General features: G+C 46.4%; 2 protein-coding genes across 2 annotated transcripts in view; one reads left to right on the plus strand and one right to left on the minus strand.

Annotated features, from left to right (window-relative positions):
- Positions 1 to 8,859, plus strand: part of LOC124012932 (tax1-binding protein 1 homolog A-like) — a 46,481-nt gene extending 37,622 nt beyond the window's left edge. Inside the window, 5 exon segments of the mRNA XM_046327004.1 lie at positions 96 to 213; positions 216 to 284; positions 615 to 808; positions 7,255 to 7,340; positions 8,391 to 8,859. Coding sequence (XP_046182960.1) covers positions 96 to 213; positions 216 to 284; positions 615 to 808; positions 7,255 to 7,340; positions 8,391 to 8,601 — 678 coding nt within the window. The 3' untranslated portion in view covers positions 8,602 to 8,859.
- A 6,808-nt stretch (positions 8,860 to 15,667) lies between these two features.
- LOC124012959 (juxtaposed with another zinc finger protein 1-like) overlaps positions 15,668 to 23,107 on the minus strand; it is a 43,443-nt gene continuing 36,003 nt past the window's right edge. Inside the window, exons 2-5 of the mRNA XM_046327056.1 lie at positions 22,416 to 22,488; positions 17,951 to 18,147; positions 16,271 to 16,440; positions 15,668 to 15,845 (exon numbers count right to left, since the gene is read on the minus strand). Coding sequence (XP_046183012.1) covers positions 15,669 to 15,845; positions 16,271 to 16,440; positions 17,951 to 18,147; positions 22,416 to 22,488 — 617 coding nt within the window. The 3' untranslated portion in view covers position 15,668. The remainder of the gene's footprint in view (positions 15,846 to 16,270; positions 16,441 to 17,950; positions 18,148 to 22,415; positions 22,489 to 23,107) is intronic.

The following is a 23,107-nucleotide window of genomic DNA, read 5'->3' on the forward strand; positions in this document are numbered from 1 at the left end:
TGAATGAAATGGATTTCCTGGTTTTATTCGGTGCTGATATTTGTTTCAAATGATTGAAGTTGTTCTCAGTGGCCGTCTCCTTGTCCCCGTGCCAGGAGCTGCATCAGTGTCAGGACCGACAGAGGGAGCAGGAGGCTGAGGGTCAGGGGTCAGAGGTCAAACAGCCTGTGTTGCTACGCTACCCCCTGCCCTACCCCCAGGACCCCTCCCCACCCCCCCCCTGGTACCCCAGAGACCTGCAGAATTGCAGTACGGGAACCCCTACTCCACCGACAATACTCGAGGTGAAACCCTCTGCCCCCATCTATCTGTCTGTCTCTTTGGCTGTCATCTCAACAGGCATCTCTACATCACTCTAGCTATCTACAATCTACAATATCTGTGTTTGTCTAAGGGTTTCTACATTTTTTTTTGTTGTCTTACTGTCTCTCTCGATCTCCCCTTCTCTTTTCGCTGTATCTTCTCTCACTGTCAACCTGTTACATTCTCCTCCTCCCATAGGTCTGTTGAACCCCAGCCACATCTCCCTCTCTCCCAGCTAAAGAGACATCGATCCTGCTCGTTTTCAGTGGTGACACCTCCTGTTTTCTGTGTGGCTGTTGTGTTTTCTCCAGACGGGGCAGACGGTGCCCTGTCCCCTGAGCAGATGCCCCGCCCCCCTCCCGAGGCCCCTGGTGCATGCGCCCCTCCGGCCACCCCCCCGACCCCTGGTGCAGGCTGGGAGAGAGAGGTGGTCTGCATCCAGCCCTCCTCACGAAGCATGAGCCCCCCCGACGGACTGGAGCACCTCCCTGAGGAGCCACGCAACGTGAGTTCATATACACACACACTCTGCTAAGTTCTGTAACCTAGTCCTCTTTTATTGATGTTTTTATGTCCGTTTCTGTCCTCCACTGCCAATCCTTTTTCCACGTACACTGAGTAAACCAAACATTAAGAACACCTTCCTAATATTGAATTGCACCCCCCCCTTTTGCCCTCAGAACAGCCTCAATTCATCAGGGCATGGACTCTGTCGAAAGCCCATGCCATGTTGACTCCAATGCTTCCCACAGTTGGCTGGATGTCTTTTTGGTGGTGGATCATTCTTGATACACGTGGGAAACTGTTGAGCGTGAAAAACCCAGCAGCGTTGCCGTTCTTGACACAAAACGGTGTGCCTGGCACCTACTACCATACCTCGTTCAAAGGCACTTACATTTTTGAATGGCACACAATCCTTAACAATCCTTCTTTAACCTGTCTCCTCCCCTTCATCTACACTGATTTGAAGTGAATTTAACAGCCGAGTTCATAGCTTTCACCTGGATACACCTGGTCAGTCTGTCATAGAAAGAACAGGTGTTCTTAATGTTTTGTAAAGTCCGTGCATTTACTTTAGCTTGTTCTCTTGTATCCCACGTTCTATTTCTGCCTCTCGTCTTTACCATATTTCTTTCCTTTCCAAAGTCACCCTGTTTTTACCCTCTAACCATTTCATTATATTCTTTATCTTCTTCTCATCTGTCTTCTTCTCTTACACCCTCCGTATCTTCCTCTCTCTCTCCCTGCTGTTTCTCCTTCGTTCCCATATACACACCTTTCAAACCAATACGTTTTTTGCCAACTGTAACATCGCGGCAACATTTTTCCGCCTTTTCTTTATATCTGAAAAGTGTTGCTGGTATCAAAGCCTAAACTTCTATTTCCGCGAACCGACCTAGTGATGACTGCGGTGAAGTGCTGCCTACGGCTTGGTATGAAATGTAGCCGTAATGCTGAGGCAGAATTGTGGCGCACTACACCCCAATGTTCTTGATAGTTGATAGGTAGCGACTATCCTCCTGGCAGTTCTTAACTTTGCAATGCATGTGACTTCACCCACCACATGTGCTGTTTTCTTAAGCCAGGGTCTTCCCAAACTCGGCCCTGGGGCCTCCCTTGGTCCACGTTTCGTTTTTTGCACAGCTGATTCACATGATCAAATCTTGATGATGAATTCATTATTTAAATCAGATGTGTAGTGCTAGGTCAAAAATCTAAACGTGCACTCTGCACCCTGGGGCGGCAGGGTAGCCTAGTGGTTAGAGCGTTGGACTAGTAACCGAAAGGTTGCAAGTTCGAATCCCCGAGCTGACAAGGTACAAATCTGTCATTCTGCCCCTGAACAGGCAGTTAACCCACTGTTCCTAGGCCGTCATTGAAAATAAGAATTTGTTCTTAACTGACTTGCCTAGTAAAATAAAGGTTAAAAAAATGTTTTTTTTAAATCCTTGGGGTCCCCAGGACCGAGTTTGGGAAACACTGTCTCAACCACAAAAAAATGTGTTTTCTTTTCACTGAATCTCCATTTGGATATTGGTTAGGCTACAATTATGCTCTGGTAATGTCAGCTAAGTTGAGGTGAGTGCTGCTCATGACCATCTTGTCTGGTTGGCTCATTATTAAACACTGATCAGAACGTTTTGACAGCATGTTATATAGTTTAACAAGTGGATGATTTTGCTCTTCACTCGCATGTCGCTTATGCTGCGTTCAAAACAACTGGGAACTCTGAAATCTCTGACTTCATTGTGTTCAAAACAACTGGGAACTCTGAAATCTCTGACTTCAGTGTGTTCACAACAACTGGGAACTCTGAAATCTCTGACTTCAGTGTGTTCACAACAACTGGGAACTGGGAACTCTGAAATCTCTGACTTCAGTGTGTTCACAACAACTGGGAACTCTGAAATCTCTGACTTCAGTGTGTTCACAACAACTGGGAACTCTGAAATCTCTGACTTCAGTGTGTTCACAACAACTGGGAACTCTGAAATCTCTGACTTCAGTGTGTTCACAACAACTGGGAAATCTCTGACTTCAGTGTGTTCACAACAACTGGGAACTCTGAAATCTCTGACTTCAGTGTGTTCACAACAACTGGGAACTCTGAAATCTCTGACTTCAGTGTGTTCAAAACAACTGGGAACTCTGAAATCTCTGACTTCAGTGTGTTCAAAACAACTGAGAACTCTGAAATCTCTGACTTCAGTGTGTTCAAAACAACTGGGAACTCTGAAATCTCTGACTTCAGTGTGTTCAAAACAACTGAGAACTCTGAAATCTCTGACTTCAGTGTGTTCAAAACAACTGAGAACTCTGAATCTCTGACTTCAGTGTGTTCAAAACAACTGAGAACTCTGAAATCTCTGACTACAGTGTGTTCAAAACAACTGAGAACTCTGAAATCTCTGACTTCAGTGTGTTTAAAACAACTGGGAACTCTGAAATCTCTGACTTCAGTGTGTTCAAAACAACTGAGAACTCGGGGGAAAAACTTTCTCCGACTGGGGAAAATTCCCTTTGAACGCTCATCCAACTCCGGAACGAGTGCCTCTTTCTAGAGCTTTGACTTTCCGACCTGAAGGTCACTGGCGTCATGATTTGACCCCAGTTGTTTTGAACGTGGCATTGGTAGACTAGGCTTATTCCCGACCTGTGACTTGACTCATCAATGTGACTTTGTTTCCCTGAATATCTGTCTGTATAGAAACCAATTAAAAGGGAAGTTGACCCATTTTTATATGTGGCCTTACTCTTTCTGTGCTTGTAGTTGATCCCCCAAACAGGATTTTATATATACAGTGCCCTTTGCGAAAGTATTCGGCCCCCTTGAACTTTGCGACCTTTTGCCACATTTCAGGCTTCGAACATAAAGATATAAAACTGTATTTTTTTGTGAAGAATCAACAACAAGTGGGACACAATCATGAAGTGGAACGACATTTATTGGATATTTCAAACTTTTTTAACAAATCAAAAACTGAAAAATTGGGCGTGCAAAATTATTCAGCCCCCTTAAGTTAATACTTTGTAGCGCCACCTTTTGCTGCGATTACAGCTGTAAGTCGCTTGGGGTATGTCTCTATCAGTTTTGCACATTGAGAGACTGAAATTTTTTCCCATTCCTCCTTGCAAAACAGCTCGAGCTCAGTGAGGTTGGATGGAGAGCATTTGTGAACAGCAGTTTTCAGTTCTTTCCACAGATTCTCGATTGGATTCAGGTCTGGACTTTGACTTGGCCATTCTAACACCTGGATATGTTTATTTTTTAACCATTATGTTTTGGATCATTGTCTTGTTGGAAGACAAATCTCCGTCCCAGTCTCAGGTCTTTTGCAGACTCCATCAGGTTTTCTTCCAGAATGGTCCTGTATTTGGCTCCATCCATCTTCCCATCAATTTTAACCATCTTCCCTGTCCCTGCTGAAGAAAAGCAGGCCCAAACCATGATGCTGCCACCACCATGTTTGACAGTGGGGATGGTGTGTTCAGGGTAATGAGCTGTGTTGCTTTTACGCCAAACATAACGTTTTGCATTGTTGCCAAAAAGTTCAATTTTGGTTTCATCTGACCAGAGCACCTTCTTCCACATGTTTGGTGTGTCTCCCAGGTGGCTTGTGGCAAACTTTAAACAACACTTTTTATGGATATCTTTAAGAAATGGCTTTCTTCTTGCCACTCTTCCATAAAAGCCAGATTTGTGCAATATACGACGGATTGTTGTCTTATGGACAGAGTCTCCCACCTCAGCTGTAGATCTCTGCAGTTCATCCAGAGTGATCATGTGCCTCTTGGCTGCATCTCTGATCAGTCTTCTCCTTGTATGAGCTGAAATTTTAGAGGGACAGCCAGGTCTTGGTAGATTTGCAGTGGTCTGATACTCCTTCCATTTCAATATTATCGCTTGCACAGTGCTCCTTGGGATGTTTAAAGCTTGGGAAATCTTTTTGTATCCAAATCCGGCTTTAAACGTCTTCACAACAGTATCTCGGACCTGCCTCGTGTGTTCCTTGTTCTTCATGATGCTCTTTGCGCTTTTAACGGACCTCTGAGACTATCACAGTGCAGGTGCATTTATACGGAGACTTGATTACACACAGGTGGATTGTATTTATCATCATTAGTCATTTAGGTCAACATTGGATCATTCAGAGATCCTCACTGAACTTCTGGAGAGAGTTTGCTGCACTGAAAGTAAAGGGGCTGAATAATTTTGCACGCCCAATTTTTCAGTTTTTGATTTGTTAAAAAAGTTTGAAATATCCAATAAATGTCGTTCCACTTCATGATTGTGTCCCACTTGTTGTTGATTCTTCACAAAGAAATACAGTTTTATATCTTTATGTTTGAAGCCTGAAATGTGGCAAAAGGTCGCAAAGTTCAAGGGGGCCGAATACTTTCGCAAGGCACTGTATATTTGGTTGTGTTATAGAGAAAATTGGTTGTCACACTTTGCTGAGACATCACTTGCCATTGACTACAATGCACTATGAACATGTGTCTAAAGTATGAAATGCTCCAAAACACTCCCAACAAACTCATATAACATCACGATCTCATTCTGGATAATGTCTCTACACAAAAAAAAAACGAAACAAAATATTTAAACAAAACGGTTTGGTTGATCAACTACAAGCAACTACAATTAAATATCACCTTTACATAAGTATTCAGAGCTTTAATCAGTACTTTGGCCTTTAAGCACCTTTGGCAACGATTACAGCCTCGTGTCTCAAGCTTGGCACACCTGTATTTGGGGAGTTTCTCCCATTCTTTTCTGTAGAAACTCTTAAGCTCTGGATGGTGAGCGTCGCTGCACTGCTATTTTTAGGTCTCTCCAGAGATATTCGATCGGGTACAAGTCTGGGCTCCGACTGGGCCACTCAAGGACATTCAGAGACTTGTCCCAAAGCCACACCTATGTTGTCTTGGCAGTGTACTTTGGGTCGTTGTCCTGTAGGAAGGTGAACCTTCACCCCAGTTTGAGGTCCTGAGCACTCTGGAGCAGGTTTTCATCAAGGATGTCTCTGTACTTTGCTCCTTTCATCTTTGCCTCGATCCTGACTCGTCTCCCAGTCCCTACGGCAGAAAAACATCCCCATAGCATGATGCTGCCACTGTGCTTCACCGTAGGGATGGTGCCAGGTTTCTTCCAGATGTGATGCTTGGCATTCAGGCCAAAGAGTTTAATCTTGGTTTCATCAGACCAGAGAATCTTGTTCTCATGGTCTGAGAGTCCTTTAGGTGCCTTTTGGCAAACTCTAAGCGGGCTGTCATATGCCTTGCACTGAGGAGTTGGCACTCTACCATAAAGGCTTGATTAGTGGAGTGCTGCAGAGATGCTTGTCCTTCTGGAAGGTTCTCCCATCTCCACAGAGGAACCTTGGATTTCTGTCAGCGTGACCATCAGGTTTTTGGTTAGCTCCCTGACCATGGCCCTTTTCCCCCAATTGCTCCATTTCGCCGGGCAGTCAGCTCTAGGAAGAGTCTTGGCGGTTCTAAACTTCTTCCATTTAAGAATGATGGAGGCCACAGTGTTCTTAGGGACCTTCAATGCTGCAGACATTTTGGTACCCTTCCCCAGATATGTGCCTCGACACAATCCTTTCTCGGAACTCTACGGACGATTCCTTCAACCTCATGGCTTGGTTTTTGCTCTGACATGCACTGTCAGCTGTGGCACCTTATATAGACAGGTGTGTGTCTTTCCAAATCATGTGCAATCAATGGAATTTACCACAGGTGGACTCCAATCAAGTTGTAGAAACATCTCAAGCATTCTTTGTGATGGTGTCTATTCAATGGGTTTATTAAAGTGACATTGGCCCACGTCTACTCCTAAACTTGCTGACATGTGTACAGGAGATATAAAAGGTCTGTCCCGGCAGGAATGTGCTATAAATGGGGACTAGATGAATTGGGATCCAAAAAATTGGCAGATCTTTATTTTAGTGGCAACATTCCGTACAGTCTGTCTGTAAAGGGTATAAAACAGAAGGACCCCAGGGTGGCCAGAGATGGAGGAGAGTTATTTTAAATAAAAGTCTAATTAACGTCTCCCACTCTGAGCTCGTTAGTGTTAGATTGACGTCCGCGGCGGCTGGATGAGGCTAATTGGTAGAAGTTGCCCTTGGGCGCAGATTTAGGATCAGTTTATCCTCCCCAAATCTTGTCCTCAAGCATTAGGGAGGGAAATGCTAAATTGACCTTAGATCAGTTACTATGGGCAACTTCATCTTACTTCTTACTTACATCCCAATGGTGTATTAGGAGGGCATCGCAGACACACACACTGCTCTTCACTGATACACTGGTATCATGACCCTCTCCTCTCTAGCTCTATTAACACTCTATTAACCTTTGAAGAGAGTCATCAGTGTTCAGACAGCCATGGTTTGAGAGAGTGTGTGTGTGTTGCATGCAGTAATGGTGTGTGTGTATATATTATAGGTCGGTGATGGGGAGCAGCCTGCCTGCAATCATCAGTCCAGCAGCAGACGCAACGACAACAGGAGCAGCTTCTGTTTTGACCCCAGGTAACACACACACTCCACACAGACGATACACAAAATGCTATCCCAGCTTTACCAACACACACAAAACCTAACCCTACACTCTCTTCTCCCTCTCCCTCTCTCTGCTCCACCTCTTCTCCCTCTCTCTGCTCCACCTCTTCTCCCTCTCTCTGCTCCACCTCTTCTCCCTCTCTCTGCTCCCTCTCTCTGCTCCACCTCTTCTCCCTCTCTGCTCCACCTCTGCTCCACCTCTGCTCCACCTCTTCTCCCTCTCTGCTCCACCTCTTCTCCCTCTCTCTGCTCCCGCTCTCTGCTCCCCTTCTGCTCCACCTCTTCTCCCTCTCTGCTCCACCTCTGCTCCACCTCTTCTCCCTCTCCCTCTCTCTGCTCCACCTCTTCTCCCTCTCTCTCTGCTCCACCTCTTCTCCCTCTCTCTGCTCCCTCTCTCTGCTCCCCTTCTGCTCCACCTCTTCTCCCGCTCTCTGCTCCACCTATGCTCCCCTTCTGCTCCACCTCTTCTCCCTCTCTCTGCTCCCCCTCTGCTCCCTCTCTCTGCTCCCCTTCTGCTCCACCTCTTCTCCCTCTCTGCTCCACCTCTTCTCCCTCTCTCTGCTCCACCTCTTCTCCCTCTCTCTGCTCCCCTTCTGCTCCACCTCTTCTCCCTCTCTCTGCTCCACTTCTGCTCCACCTCTTCTCCCTCTCTGCTCCACCTCTTCTCCCTCTCTCTGCTCCCCTTCTGCTCCACCTCTCTGCTCCACCTCTTCTCCCTCTCTCTGCTCCACCTCTTCTCCCTCTCTCTGCTCCCCCTCTGCTCCCTCTCTCTGCTCCCCTTCTGCTCCACCTCTTCTCCCTCTCTCTGCTCCCTCTCTCCACCTCTCTGCTCCCTCTCTCCACCTCTCTGCTCCCTCTCTGCTCCCCCTCTGCTCCCCCTCTCCACCTCTCTTCTCCACCTCTGCTCCCTCTCTCTGCTCCCTCCACCTCTCTGCTCCCTCTCTTCCCCTCTCTCCTGACTCTCTACTCCCTCTCTCTCCTCCTCATCTGTTATTTTCTATGCCCCCCCCCTCCACTCAGTAATGAAGTCCACAAGCGCTGTCCGTTGTGCGAGGTGATCTTCCCGCCCCACTTTGAGCAGCGTAGCTTTGAGCAGCACGTGGAGAGCCACTGGAAGGTGTGTCCCGTGTGCTCTGAGCAGTTCCCGCTCGACTGCCATCAGCAGCTCTTCCAGAAGCACGTGCTCACACACTTTGATGGCCATGTGCTAAACTTCGACAACATGGAGTAGCGGGAGGTTGGTGTGTGTAAAAGGGAAGGTTGGATTAAATTAAAATAATTCTAGGAACATGTGCACAAATTGGGGTTTGGGATGATTTCATTTAAACTCTGACTAGGAGGGGAGATTACAAATCATCACATCAATTGAAAAATAATCTGGGGAAAATTACTCTTTTAAATGTTCTGAATTTAAATGGAATTAACTTCAATCCTGGCCTCACATGCTACCTTTCAGTTAAGTAAAGGTTAAATCATAAATAAATGCTACCTTTCAGTTAAGTAAAGGTTAAATAATAAATAAATGCTACCTTTCAGTTAAGTAAAGGTTAAATAATAAATAAATGCTACCTTTCAAAAACGTCAAGGAGTGTGTAAGGGGGAGTTTGTCAGTTCCGGTTTTGGGAAATAATTGTAAAAAATACTTTGCGTGAGAAGTTCGGATCAATTTCATTTTGTCCCATGTTGATGATGTCATTTTTCTGCTTCGGGGTTGTAGTGTCATCACTGCATGTGTTTAGTATCCGTAGGATTCATCACTCCGTAGCCACACCTAGAAACAGGTGACATCCAGGGATGGGGAGTAGGTTGACGTTGCCTCTACATTGATCTAAGGTCAGTTTTGGGTTTTACCTAATGGCGAAGGTTGGGTAATCTGATCCTAGATCTGTGGTTAGGGGAAACTAATGTACAGCATGACAGACTCTTGTCAGCAAAAGACATCAGACATTTAAAAAAAATAAAACAGGAAGTAGCACTACTGTTTAAATTTGACTGCACTAAAAAGGCTTCATTATTCTGAATGTATGTATATATATGAGAAGTAGGACTATTATGGAGAAATGTGGCTGAACTGCTCGTTACCTCAATGTTTTAGTAGTGACAGAATGATGGACCAATTGTTTTACTTCCTGGTCTCTGGATAGGCTAACATTCTCCTTCAGTAGGAGGGAAGGTAACTGGAAATATGACTGCTATAGAAAAACTACTGTACACCTGCTATGGTCTCTTTCACTGTGTTAAGTCTATGACCTGAGACTCATCTTTCCCTCCTTTGTCGGGGTCAGTTTCTGTTGGCTGTGCGTGCGTCTCCACATTGCGTCTCCTTTAGTTCTTGACATCTGTCTGTCTGAGATTTGACTGTTCCTTCCACGTGACCACAGTGCTGTACTTTTGGCTTCAAAGTTGCAGCTTTGAGAGTGAGTGTAGGTTTGTATGTGTGCATTAAAAATATCTTTATGAATAAAGTACACCTGTCAAATGGATACAATTGTCATTTTGTCTTTGGGGGTCACAACACACCAATCAACCACAGACAGTTCTGGGCTCCAGAGTTTTTTTATGTAACGGCGTTTTACATTTATGAAGCAGCTTCTTGTATATAAAGACAGTTTGACATAGTACACAGGTCTCCCTACTCATAACCTCTGCACAAATAGGAAACATATGAAAATATAATTTAAAAGCACTTAAGACATACATTACAATACATTCACTGTACACAGTATATGGAAATAGTCCCCCTCATACACACACGGCTAATGTAATCCTCCCATCCCCACTAATACTGTTAGTCGCCCTGTTAAAGTGTAACCATGGCGACCTGCGTCTCCGATCCCTTGCCAGAAAGCTGCTACGGAGCCAAGGCTTCCAAGTACGGAAAACCCGGCAGAGTCCGGAACGCCACACAAAAACACTACCCCAACGATGCTACCTTCCTCTTTCACTGCCATTTTAGTTCTGTATCCTGGGCCTGTGTTCAACGCACCTCAGAGTAGTAGTACTGTTCTAGGATCAGGTCCCCCCCTCCTACGATTTTAAAAGGAAAATCTGATCAGCATTCCTACTCTGAAATGCTTTGTGAATACGGGCCCTGACCTTAACGGCACTTTGCCACACCCGTGTGTGGTGGGGGACCATCACACAACTGAATGACAGGTTAGAAATGTTTTGACAAAATGGCACCACTGACACTGCTGTACTCTGAAAGCATGATATCCCAACTGGATCACATGTCCACCACTCTCCTGCTCTACAGGAGCAATGGCCTTGGTATGGCACTCTATTGCGCACTACTTTTGACCAGGGCCCATAGGAATAGGGTGCAATTTGGGACTCGCCCAGTGACCTGGCACTGACATTTGAGCCTCAGCCATAAATTGTAACACTATAGAGGACTAACAGAGAAAGAAGAATAACACTAGAAGCTCAGATACTGCTGAAAGACTCTCCTAAGAAGCAACTCACACTGACTACTGGAATGCTGTGGTCTACAACGCAAGGCAATCAAAGGTTGTAGGTGTAATCTCTCGACACACACACATACTTTAAGACAAAAGCATGCACACACAGTCACACTTGAGGCGCAATGAGACAGTATTCCCTTGACACTTTTGTGAGTCTCTAAGATGAAACCTTATGACAGTCTCTCTCCCCCTCAGGCACATGGTAATGTCAATGTTTGGCAGTAGAGAGCTGTTGGCAATGATTATGGAAAAGAAACCAGAAACAATACTTGGCAAATGGAATAGAATATGATGCCTCAACTGGTCTGCTCACACTAGTCTGGAATAACCTTCTAGAATACAGTATGATACCTCAACTGGTCTGCTCACACTAGTCTGGAATAACCTTCTAGAATACAGGATGGACAATACATTCCGGAATCATTGGGGATCAGTCCTATAACAGTGGGAATGAAGAGATTCAACACTTTCTCTGTTTCTCTATATGGGCCAAATGATTGCATGTAACTTCAGCGCAAATCGTGCATTAAATAGCAATAGGAGAAACAATTTTTTTTTTGTACACAGATCTGAAGTTAGGATTCAAGCCCTAGTCAGTTTGTTTTTTGCTGCTGGGAATATCTAGACCTGAGGTCACCTAGCTGTTTCAACTTTGAACTATGACACCACAGAACAGATTGTCTCAGGGGGTTGAGGAATGAAACACACTTATCGATAAAATATCTGGAAAATATATTGAAAAATAAAGTATAAAATAAAGCAACTATTTTGTATATGGTTATGAATACTTATATATTTGTATATACACATCTATTGTTTATATATCTATTTATAGACTGTTAAACACAACTCCATCCATCCACTCCTTCCTCCTCTTGCCCTCATCCTTCTCTCACGTTACTCCCCTTTTTTTATATATATTTTTTTAACAGTTAGCACCGTATGTCAATACAAAAAGTAAGGACAAATGTTGTGATAGCATGAGAATGTGCAAATGTACAACAACAAAACTAAGCCTATAGAGATAGCATGTCAAAACCATACAACATAATACAAGACAAAGTCTAAACAACTTAAAGCATGCACTAGATCCTTTAGTGTGTGGCAGGAAGGGACAGGGGTTTGGGTTGTCACCGCTATGTTGGGCCAGAAGGGATAGGGGTTTGGGTTGTCACCTGTATGTTGGGCCAGAGGGGATAGGGGTTTGGGTTGTCACCCCTAAGATTAGCCCAGAGGGGATAGGGGTTTGGGTTGTCACCTGTATGTTGGGCCAGAAGGGATAGGGGTTTGGGTTGTCACCTGTATGTTGGGCCAGAGGGGATAGGGGTTTGGGTTGTCACCTGTATGTTGGGCCAGAAGGGATAGGGGTTTGGGTTGTCACCGCTATGTTGGGCCAGAGGGGATAGGGGTTTGGGTTGTCACCTGTATGTTGGGCCAGAAGGGATAGGGGTTTGGGTTGTCACCGCTATGTTGGGCCAGAAGGGATAGGGGTTTGGGTTGTCACCTGTATGTTGGGCCAGAGGGGATAGGGGTTTGGGTTGTCACCCCTAAGATTAGCCCAGAGGGGATAGGGGTTTGGGTTGTCACCTGTATGTTGGGCCAGAAGGGATAGGGGTTTGGGTTGTCACCCCTAAGATTAGCCCAGAGGGGATAGGGGTTTGGGTTGTCACCTGTATGTTGGGCCAGAAGGGATAGGGGTTTGGGTTGTCACCCCTAAGATTAGCCCAGAGGGGATAGGGGTTTGGGTTGTCACCTGTATGTTGGGCCAGAAGGGATAGGGGTTTGGGTTGTCACCCCTAAGATTAGCCCAGAGGGGATAGGGGTTTGGGTTGTCACCTGTATGTTGGGCCAGAAGGGATAGGGGTTTGGGTTGTCACCCCTAAGATTAGCCCAGAGGGGATAGGGGTTTGGGTTGTCACCCCTAAGATTAGCCCAGAGGGGATAGGGGTTTGGGTTGTCACCTGTATGTTGGGCCAGAAGGGATAGGGGTTTGGGTTGTCACCTCTAAGATTAGCCCAGAGGGGATAGGGGTTTGGGTTGTCACCTGTATGTTGGGCCAGAAGGTATAGGGGTTTGGGTTGTCACCGCTATGTTGGGCCAGAAGGGATAAGGGTTTGGGTTGTCACCCCTAAGATTAGCCCAGAGGGGATAGGGGTTTGGGTTGTCACCTGTATGTTGGGCCAAAAGGGATAGGGGTTTGGGTTGTCACCCCTAAGATTAGCCCAGAGGGGATAGGGGTTTGGGTTGTCACCTGTATGTTGGGCCAGAAGGGATAGGGGTTTGGGTTGTCACCCCTAAGATTAGCCCAGAGGGGATAGGGGTTTGGGTTGTCACCCCTAAGATTAGCCCAGAGGGGATAGGGGTTTGGGTTGTCACCTGTATGTTGGGCCAGAAGGGATAGGGGTTTGGGTTGTCACCTCTATGTTGGGCCAGAAGGGATAGGGGTTTGGGTTGTCACCTCTATGTTGGGCCAGAAGGGATAGGGGTTTGGGTTGTCACCTGTATGTTGGGCCAGAAGGGATAGGGGTTTGGGTTGTCACCTGTATGTTGGGCCAGAAGGGATAGGGGTTTGGGTTGTCACCGCTATGTTGGGCCAGAAGGGATAGGGGTTTGGGTTGTCACCTGTATGTTGGGCCAGAAGGGATAGGGGTTTGGGTTGTCACCCCTAAGATTAGCCCAGAGGGGATAGGGGTTTGGGTTGTCACCTGTATGTTGGGCCAGAAGGGATAGGGGTTTGGGTTGTCACCCCTAAGATTAGCCCAGAGGGGATAGGGGTTTGGGTTGTCACCTGTATGTTGGGCCAGAAGGGATAGGGGTTTGGGTTGTCACCCCTAAGATTAGCCCAGAGGGGATAGGGGTTTGGGTTGTCACCCCTAAGATTAGCCCAGAGGGGATAGGGGTTTGGGTTGTCACCTGTATGTTGGGCCAGAAGGGATAGGGGTTTGGGTTGTCACCTCTAAGATTAGCCCAGAGGGGATAGGGGTTTGGGTTGTCACCTGTATGTTGGGCCAGAAGGTATAGGGGTTTGGGTTGTCACCGCTATGTTGGGCCAGAAGGGATAGGGGTTTGGGTTGTCACCCCTAAGATTAGCCCAGAGGGGATAGGGGTTTGGGTTGTCACCTGTATGTTGGGCCAAAAGGGATAGGGGTTTGGGTTGTCACCCCTAAGATTAGCCCAGAGGGGATAGGGGTTTGGGTTGTCACCTGTATGTTGGGCCAGAAGGGATAGGGGTTTGGGTTGTCACCCCTAAGATTAGCCCAGAGGGGATAGGGTTTTGGGTTGTCACCCCTAAGATTAGCCCAGAGGGGATAGGGGTTTGGGTTGTCACCTGTATGTTGGGCCAGAAGGGATAGGGGTTTGGGTTGTCACCTCTATGTTGGGCCAGAAGGGATAGGGGTTTGGGTTGTCACCTCTATGTTGGGCCAGAAGGGATAGGGGTTTGGGTTGTCACCTCTATGTTGGGCCAGAAGGGATAGGGGTTTGTGTTGTCACCGCTATGTTGGGCCAGAAGGGATAGGGGTTTGGGTTGTCATCCCTAAGATTAGCCCAGAGGGGATAGGGGTTTGGGTTGTCACCTGTATGTTGGGCCAGAAGGGATAGGGGTTTGGGTTGTCACCCCTAAGATTAGCCCAGAGGGGATAGGGGTTTGGGTTGTCACCTGTATGTTGGGCCAGAAGGGATAGGGGTTTGGGTTGTCACCCCTAAGATTAGCCCAGAGGGGATAGGGGTTTGGGTTGTCACCTGTATGTTGGGCCAGAAGGGATAGGGGTTTGGGTTGTCACCCCTAAGATTAGCCCAGAGGGGATAGGGGTTTGGGTTGTCACCCCTAAGATTAGCCCAGAGGGGATAGGGGTTTGGGTTGTCACCTGTATGTTGGGCCAGAAGGGATAGGGGTTTGGGTTGTCACCTCTAAGATTAGCCCAGAGGGGATAGGGGTTTGGGTTGTCACCTGTATGTTGGGCCAGAAGGTATAGGGGTTTGGGTTGTCACCTGTATGTTGGGCCAGAAGGTATAGGGGTTTGGGTTGTCACCTGTATGTTAGGCCAGAAGGGATAGGGGTTTGGGTTGTCACCTCTATGTTGGGCCAGAAGGGATAGGAGTTTGGGTTGTCACCGCTATGTTGGGCCAGAAGGGATAGGGGTTTGGGTTGTCACCTCTATGTTGGGCCAGAAGGGATAGGGGTTTGGGTTGTCACCTCTATGTTGGGCCAGAAGGGATAGGGGTTTGGGTTGTCACCTCTATGTTGGGCCAGAAGGGATAGGGGTTTGGGTTGTCACCTCTAAGATTAGCCCAGAGGGGATAGGGGTTTGGGTTGTCACCTGTATGTTGGGCCAGAAGGGATAGGGGTTTGGGTTGTCACCTCTATGTTGGGCCAGAAGGGATAGGGGTTTGGGTTGTCACCAGAGGGGATGTTGGGCCAGAAGGTATGTTGGGCCAGAAGGTATAGGGGTTTGGGTTGTCACCTGTATGTTAGGCCAGAAGGGATAGGGGTTTGGGTTGTCACCTCTATGTTGGGCCAGAAGGGATAGGGGTTTGGGTTGTCACCTCTATGTTGGGCCAGAAGGGATAGGAGTTTGGGTTGTCACCGCTATGTTGGGCCAGAAGGGATAGGGGTTTGGGTTGTCACCGCTATGTTGGGCCAGAAGGGATAGGGGTTTGGGTTGTCACCGCTATGTTGGGCCAGAAGGGATAGGGATATGTGGTTGGGAGAGGTGAGGTGGATATTGACAATTGAAAAGGTTTGGGGTGGTTGGGTGGGTAGTGCTGGTGAGTAATAGGGTTTGGGGGGGTATACATGGTGGGGTGTGACCAGGGGTTGTCACGATGATCGTCTCTAGCCCTGCATCTTGCGGATGATGTCGGCGGAGACGGGCGGGTGGAAGTTGATGGTGTGGTGTCTCAGGCCCTGGGACGTCTTGTAGCTCTTCCCACAGCGGCACTTGAAGGGCTTCCGCACACGGATCTGTGTCCGGTGGCCGTTCTTGGCATGGTATTTAATACCGTTCACATTCTGAATGACGGGGAGAGACATTATCAGGAGGGCAACAGGAGGACCCTGGGCTAGGCTAGCGGTTTAAGACTGCCTCCAGAATACCTGTGCAAGTGTGGGTTTAAATTCAAATGACTGCTGTTCTAACACACCCCCTCCTCCCATCTCTCATCCCGTCCTTACTATCCCATCTAATAAATGAAAAAAGGAATACAAATAATCATTTCCCTTTACATTTTCTCAGTGAGGATCCCAAAAGGAAACATCCAGGAACAACATTGCAAACGTTGACATTGATAGAGGAAGATCCTGTATTGAAATGAAAACCTCCAGTACTCAGATCATAGGCTATACTGAACTGATATATAGATGACTAGAGTATAGCAGAAGAATATAGCTAGGTACCACATACAGTGAAGTGAGCAGGGGCTGAGTGTGTACTGCACCTTGTATCTCTTCTTGCAGCCAGGCACAGGGCAGGCGAAGGGTTTCTCCTCCCCTCCATTCATACACATGGAGCTGAGGATAGACTCCGAGCTGATGGCACTCTCCGTGGTCCAGGACTCATCACTGTCTGACTCCTCATAGTCCACCTCCTCATCATCATACTCACTGCCTGGAGGGGGAACACACACAGAGAGTAAGGAGACGGAGAGAACATAACTATAGGGGAAACACAGACGGTACATCTGTCTATCGTCTCAAGGAGAGGGGCATAGAGCAGAGAGGGAGAGGGGAATTTGATGGAACTAGCACAGGGGAGGGTTTGGTGTATGTGTGTGTGAGTCAGGGGAACCCAGGGGGAGGGGGTTGGCTCCCTGAAAGAGATCATTAAGTGGGAGGTATCCTCGTTGCTTTGCCTGGAAAAAGTGCACAACCTTTTCCACTCTCACATTGACTATTACAACCCCATCCCACACTACCCCCACCATTACACAGGAAACACTTCACCTCAGCAGGAGGAAGTGGATGGCACCCTGGCACATGTTAAAAGGATTTCAACAAGAGTGCGTGTGGGTGCGTGGTTGTGTAAGCGCAGACCTAATGCTGCGATTGGAAACATTTGGGCAGGAATTGCACATCTGCTTTTGGGCTCTGACACACACACACACGCGCAAACACAGTGCAATTCCCAATAGGAAGTGCGACTCCCAATAGGGATGTTCCATTGAGCCTCAGTCTAGAATACTCCTAATAGGAATGTTCCATTGAGCCTCAGTCTAGAACACTCCTAATAGGAATGTTCCATTGAGCCTCAGTCTAGAACACTCCTAATAGGAATGTTCCATTGAGCCTCAGTCTAGAACACTCCTAATAGGAATGTTCCATTGAGCCTCAGTCTAGAACACTCCTAATAGGAATGTTCCATTGAGCCTCAGTCTAGAACACTCCTAATAGGAATGTTCCATTGAGCCTCAGTCTAGAACACTCCTAATAGGAATGTTCCATTGAGCCTCAGTCTAGGACACTCCCAATAGGAATGTTCCAATGACCCTCAGTCTAGAACACTCCTAATAGGAATGTTCCATTGAGCCTCAGTCTTGGACACTCCTAATAGGAATGTTCCATTGAGCCTCAGTCTTGGACACTCCTAATAGGAATGTTCCATTGAGCCTCAGTCTAGGACACTCCTAAAAGGAATGTTCCATTGAGCCTCAGTCTAGGACATTCCCAATAGGAATTTTCCATTGAGCCTCAGTCTAGAAGACTAGAGGCAAAGCCATTTAGAAGACACTTTTATCCAAAGAGACTTACAGTAGTTGGGTGCATATATTTCCTGATGGGTGAACGCAGCAATAAACTCACCCAGTGCGTCACACAGGACCACAAGGGGCCATACATCTTCAGTAGGGCCGAGACGATACCAGTGTTACAATATTTTTTCCATGGCAAAAATGAAAACCCGAAGCAGACCCAATTCTTTGGTCTTTTAAAAACTGTCTGTATGTAAAATATTGTGTGCCATTACTTGGAAAATAAATACATGTGACTCTGAATGATAACAAAATGATGTTTGTTTCCAACATTAGGGCGGTTACAAAATTATTATTTTTAAAAGGTTACATCCAATTATCACAATACTGGTAACGTCCAGGCGCTAATCATAAGTGTCCACTTTCTCTTACCTGTGGGTGTGCTGCTACGGAAGGAGGAGGAGGGTGTGATGGGTGGAGTCACAGGAGGAGTCAGGTTGCCGTTGCTGTGGCGTGGAGGCGTGGCCACGCTGTTTCGAGACACACCCCCTGTAATTGACAGGGAAAGTTTGGGCGTGGCCCGCTTCTTCAGGGTCTCCTGCTCCCGACGCGCTGCTTCCGTCATGAACCTGGACACACATTACATGTTACACACACACACACACACACACACACACACACACACACACACACACACACACACACACACACACACACACACACACACACACACACACACACACACACACACACACACACACACACACACTACAAATAAAGACGACTTAATGATAATAAAGTAGTTTCTCCCTCCCTCCCTCCCTCCCTCCCTCCCTCCCTCCCTCCCTCCCTCCCTCCCTCCCTCCCTCCCTCCCTCCCTCCCTCACCCTAGTAGGAAGTTTACTACAGTGAGGGAAAAAAGTATTTGATCCCCTGCTGATTTTGTACATTTGCCAACTGACAAAGAAATGATCTGTCTATAATTTTAATGGTAGATTTATTTGAACAGTGATAGACATAATAGCAACAACAAAAACATCCAGAAAAATGCATGTAAAAAAATATATAAATTGATTTGCATTTTAATGAGGGAAATAAGTATTTGACCCCTCTGCAAAACATGAATTAGTACTTGGTGGCAAAACCCTTGTTAGCAAATACAGAGGTCAGATGTTTCTTGTAGTTGGCCCCCAGGTTTGCACACATCTCAGGAGGGATTTTGTCCCACTCCTCTTTGCAGATCTTCTCCAAGTCATTAAGGTTGAGGCTGACGTTTGGCAACTCGAACCTTCAGCTCCCTCCACAGATTTTCTATGGGATTAATGTCTGGAGACTGGCTAGGCCACTCCAGGACCTTAATGTGCTTCTTCTTGAGCCACTCCTTTGTTGCCTTGGCCGTGTGTTTTGAGTCATTGTCATGCTGGCATACCCATCCACGACCCATTTTCAATGCCCTGGCTGAGGGAAGGAGATTCTCACCCAAGATTTGACGGTACATGGCCCTGTCCATCGCCCCTTTGATGCGGTGAAGTTGTCCTGTCCCCTTTGCAGAAAAACACCACCAAAGCATAATGTTTCCACCTCCATGTTTGACGGTGGGGATGGTGTTCTTGGGGCCATAGGCAGCATTCCTCCTCCTCCAATCACGGCGAGTTGAGTTGATGCCAAAGAGCTCCATTTTGGTCTAATCTGACCACAATACTTTCACCCAGTTGTCCTCTGAATCATTCAGATGTTGATTGGCAAACTTCAGATGGGCATGTATATATATGTGCTTTCTTGAGAAGGGGGACTTTGCGGGCGCTGCAGGATTTCAGTCCTTCACGGCGTAGTGTGTTACCAATTGTTTTCTTGGTGACTATGGTCCCAGCTGCCGTGAGATCATTGACAAGATCCTCCCGTGTAGTTCTGGGCTGATTCCTCACCATTCTCATGATCATTGCAACTCCACGAGGCGAGATCTTGCATGGAGCCCCAGGCCAAGGGAGATTTACAGTTCTTTTGTGTTTCTTCCATTTGCGAATAATTGCACCAACTGTTGTCACCTTCTCACCAAGCTGCTTGGCGATGGTCTTGTAGCCCATTCCAGCCTTGTGTAGGTCTACAATCTTGTCCCTGACATCCTTGGAGAGCTCTTTGGTCTTTGGCCATGGTGGAGAGTTTGGAATCTGATTGATTGCTTAAAAGGTGTCTTTTATACAGGTAACAAACTGTGATTATGAGCACTCCCTTTAAGAGTGTGCTCCTAATCTCAGCTCGTTATCTGTATAAAAGTCAAATACTTATAAATTTATTTGCATTTTAATGAGGGAAATAACATTTTTGGCATGTGTTTTTCTGGATTTTTTGTGGTTATTCTGTCTCTCACTGTTCAAATAAACCTATCATTAAAATTATAGACTGATCATTTCTTTGGCAGTGGGCAAACGTACCAAATCCGCAGGGGATCAAATACTTTCCCCTCCTCACTGTATGTGCAACTCTCCCTGCACGAACATAAATTATATGAGCATGTCTACTTCTGCTAAGCTTCCCAGTAAAGCAATTAAAGCAATCAAGCACCCCAGAAAAGTGCTAAAACTTGCCCAAGTTAACATGTGTACAGTTATTCCTCCTTTAAAAGTTGCGTCATAGCGCGGCATCCATTGCGGGCTGCTGCAGCATTCTGTGGCAGGTTATCTATTTGTCAGCCGTTTTTTCCTGTTAATGCAAGTTATTGCTAGTTTGACCACCAGAGGGCATATTTGAGAAGCATTTGATAGTCTTCCATATTGCAGTTCAATTACGAATTTGTTCTTAACTGATTCCACATGTGTTATTTCATAGTTGTGATGTCTTCACTATTTTGGTCTTCACTAGTCGTAAATTTACATACACTTACGTTGGAGTCATTAAAACTCGTTTTTCAACCAGTCCACAAATATCTTGTTAACAAACTATAGTTTTGGCAAGTCAGTTAGGACATCTACTTTGTGCATGACAAGTAATTTTTCCAACAATTGTTTACAGACAGATTATTTCACTTATAATTCACTGTATCACAATTCCAGTGGGTCAGAAGTTTACATACACGAAGTTGACTGTGCCTTTAAACAGCTTGGAAAATTCCAGAAAATTATGTCATGGCTTTAGAAGCTTCTGATAGGCTAATTGACATAATTTGAGTCAATTGGAGGTATACCTGTGGATGTATTTCAAGGCCTACCTTCAGTGCCTCTTTGCTTGACATCATGGGAAAATCAAAATAAATCTGCCAAGAAAAAAATTGTAGACCTCCACAAGTCTGGTTCATCCTTGGGAGCAACTTCCAAACGCCTGAAGGTACCACGTTCATCTGTACAAACAATAGTATGCAAGTATAAACACCATGGGACCACACACCCGTCATGCCACTCAGGAAGGAGACGCATTCTGTCTCCTAGAGATGAATGTACTTTGGTGCGAAAAGTGCAAATCAATCCCAGAACAGCAGCAAAGGACCTTGTGAAGATGCTGGAGGAAACGGATACAAAAGTATCTATATCCACAGTAAAACAAGTCCTATATCGACATAACCTGGAAGGCGAAGAAGCCACTGCTCCAAAACCACCATAAAAAAGACAGACTACGGTTTGCAACTGCACATGGGGACAAAGATCGTACTTTTTGGAGAAATGTCCTCTGGTCTGATGAAACAAAAATAGAACCGTTTGGCCCTAATGACCAATGTTATGTTTGGAGGAAAAATGGGGATGCTCGCAAGCCAAAGATCACCATCCCACCCGTGAAACACGGGGGTGGCAGCATCATGTTGTGGGGGTGCTTTGCTGCCGGGGGAATGGTGCACTTCACAAAATAGATGGCTTCATGAGGAAGGAAAATTATGTGGATATATTGAAGTAACATCTCAAGACATCAGTCAGGAAGTTAAAGCTTGGTCGCAAATGGGTCTTCCAAATGGAAAATGACCCCAAGCATACTTCCAAAATTGTGGCAAAATGGCTTAAGGACAACAAAGTCAAGGTATTGGAGTGGCCATCACAAAGCCCTGACCTCAAACCTATAGACAATTTGTGGGCAGAACTGAAAAAGTGTGTGCGAGCAAGGAGGCCTACAAACCTGACTCAGTTACATCAGCTCTGTCAGGAGGAATGGGCCAAAATTCCCCCAACTTATTATGGGAAGCTTGTGGAAGGCTACCCGGAACGTTTGACCCAAGTTGAACAATTTAAAGGAAATGCTACCAAATACTAATTGAGTGTATGTAAACTTCTGATCCACTGGGAATGGGATGAAAGAAATAAAAACTGAAATAAATCATTCTCTCAACTATTATTCTGACATTTCACATTCTTAGTATCACCACTTTATTTTAAGTGACCTAAGACAGGGATTTTTTACTAGGATTAAATGTCAGGAATTGTTCAAAACTGAGTTTAAGGTGTATGTAAACTTCAGATGTCAACTGTAATATTTGAAATTGGATATAACTGTCTTAACGTGGCTGGATCCCATTACCATTCTGCTTGACAGAAGCATTACCATTCTGCTTGACAGAAGCATTACCATTCTGCTTGACAGAAGCATGTTTCTCCAAACCATATTGGTGTTTAAAAGCCTGAAGGATGTGGTAAAAGTGAAGGTAGGAACTGTCCTGTATGCTAATCTTTGTGTCAATGCTCCATCAGTAGAGCTGCCCTCTATAGAGTGAATGTGTGTGCGTGGCATTTACTTGTGTATCAGTGGAGGCTGCTGAGGGGAGGGTGGCTCATAATAAATGGCTGGAACGGTGCGAATGTAATGGCATCAAACACATGGAAATGTGTTTGGTACCGTTCCACTAATTCAGCTCCAGCCATTACCACAAGCCTGTCCTCCCCAATAAGGTGCCACCAACCTCCTGTGGTATGTATGTTACCTGTTGATGTAGCTCAGGGCCAGGTAAGTGGGCTGTTGTTGCTCCTGTTTCTCCAGAACACGAGGATCTGTGTCTGAGAGAGAGAGAGAGAAAGAGGTGCGAGAGAGAGGCAGAGAGAGGCAGAGAGAGAGAGAGGCAGAGAAAGAGAGAGGCAGAGGCAGGGAGAGAGAGAGAGGCAAAGGGAGAAAGAGAGAGGGGCAAAGGGAGAGAGAGAGAGGCAAAAGGAGAGAGAGAGAGGCAGAGGCAGAGAGAGAGAGAGGCAAAGGGAGAGAGAGAGAGAGAGAGAGAGAGAGAGAGAGAGAGGCAAAGGGAGAGAGAGAGAGGCAAAGGGAGAGAGAGAGAGAGGCAAAGGGAGAGAGAGAGAGGCAAAGGGAGAGAGAGAGAGGCAAAGGGAGAGAGAGAGAGGCAAAGAGACAGAGAGAGGCAAAGAGAGAGAGAGAGGGGCAAAGGGAGAGAGAGGCAGCGAGAGGCAGAGAGAGAGAGAGGCAAAGGGAGAGAGAGAGAGAGGCAAGGGAGAGAGAGAGAGGCAAAGGGAGAGAGAGAGAGGCAAAGGGAGAGAGAGAGAGAGGCAAAGGGAGAGAGAGAGAGAGGCAAAGAGAGAGAGAGAGGCAAAGAGACAGAGAGAGGCAAAGAGACAGAGAGAGGGGCAGAGAGAGAGAGAGGGCAGAGAGAGAGAGAGAGAGAGAGGGGCA

The sequence above is a fragment of the Oncorhynchus gorbuscha genome, linkage group LG24 (genome assembly GCF_021184085.1).
Source record: "Oncorhynchus gorbuscha isolate QuinsamMale2020 ecotype Even-year linkage group LG24, OgorEven_v1.0, whole genome shotgun sequence".
In the NCBI taxonomy this organism is placed as follows: domain Eukaryota; kingdom Metazoa; phylum Chordata; class Actinopteri; order Salmoniformes; family Salmonidae; genus Oncorhynchus; species Oncorhynchus gorbuscha.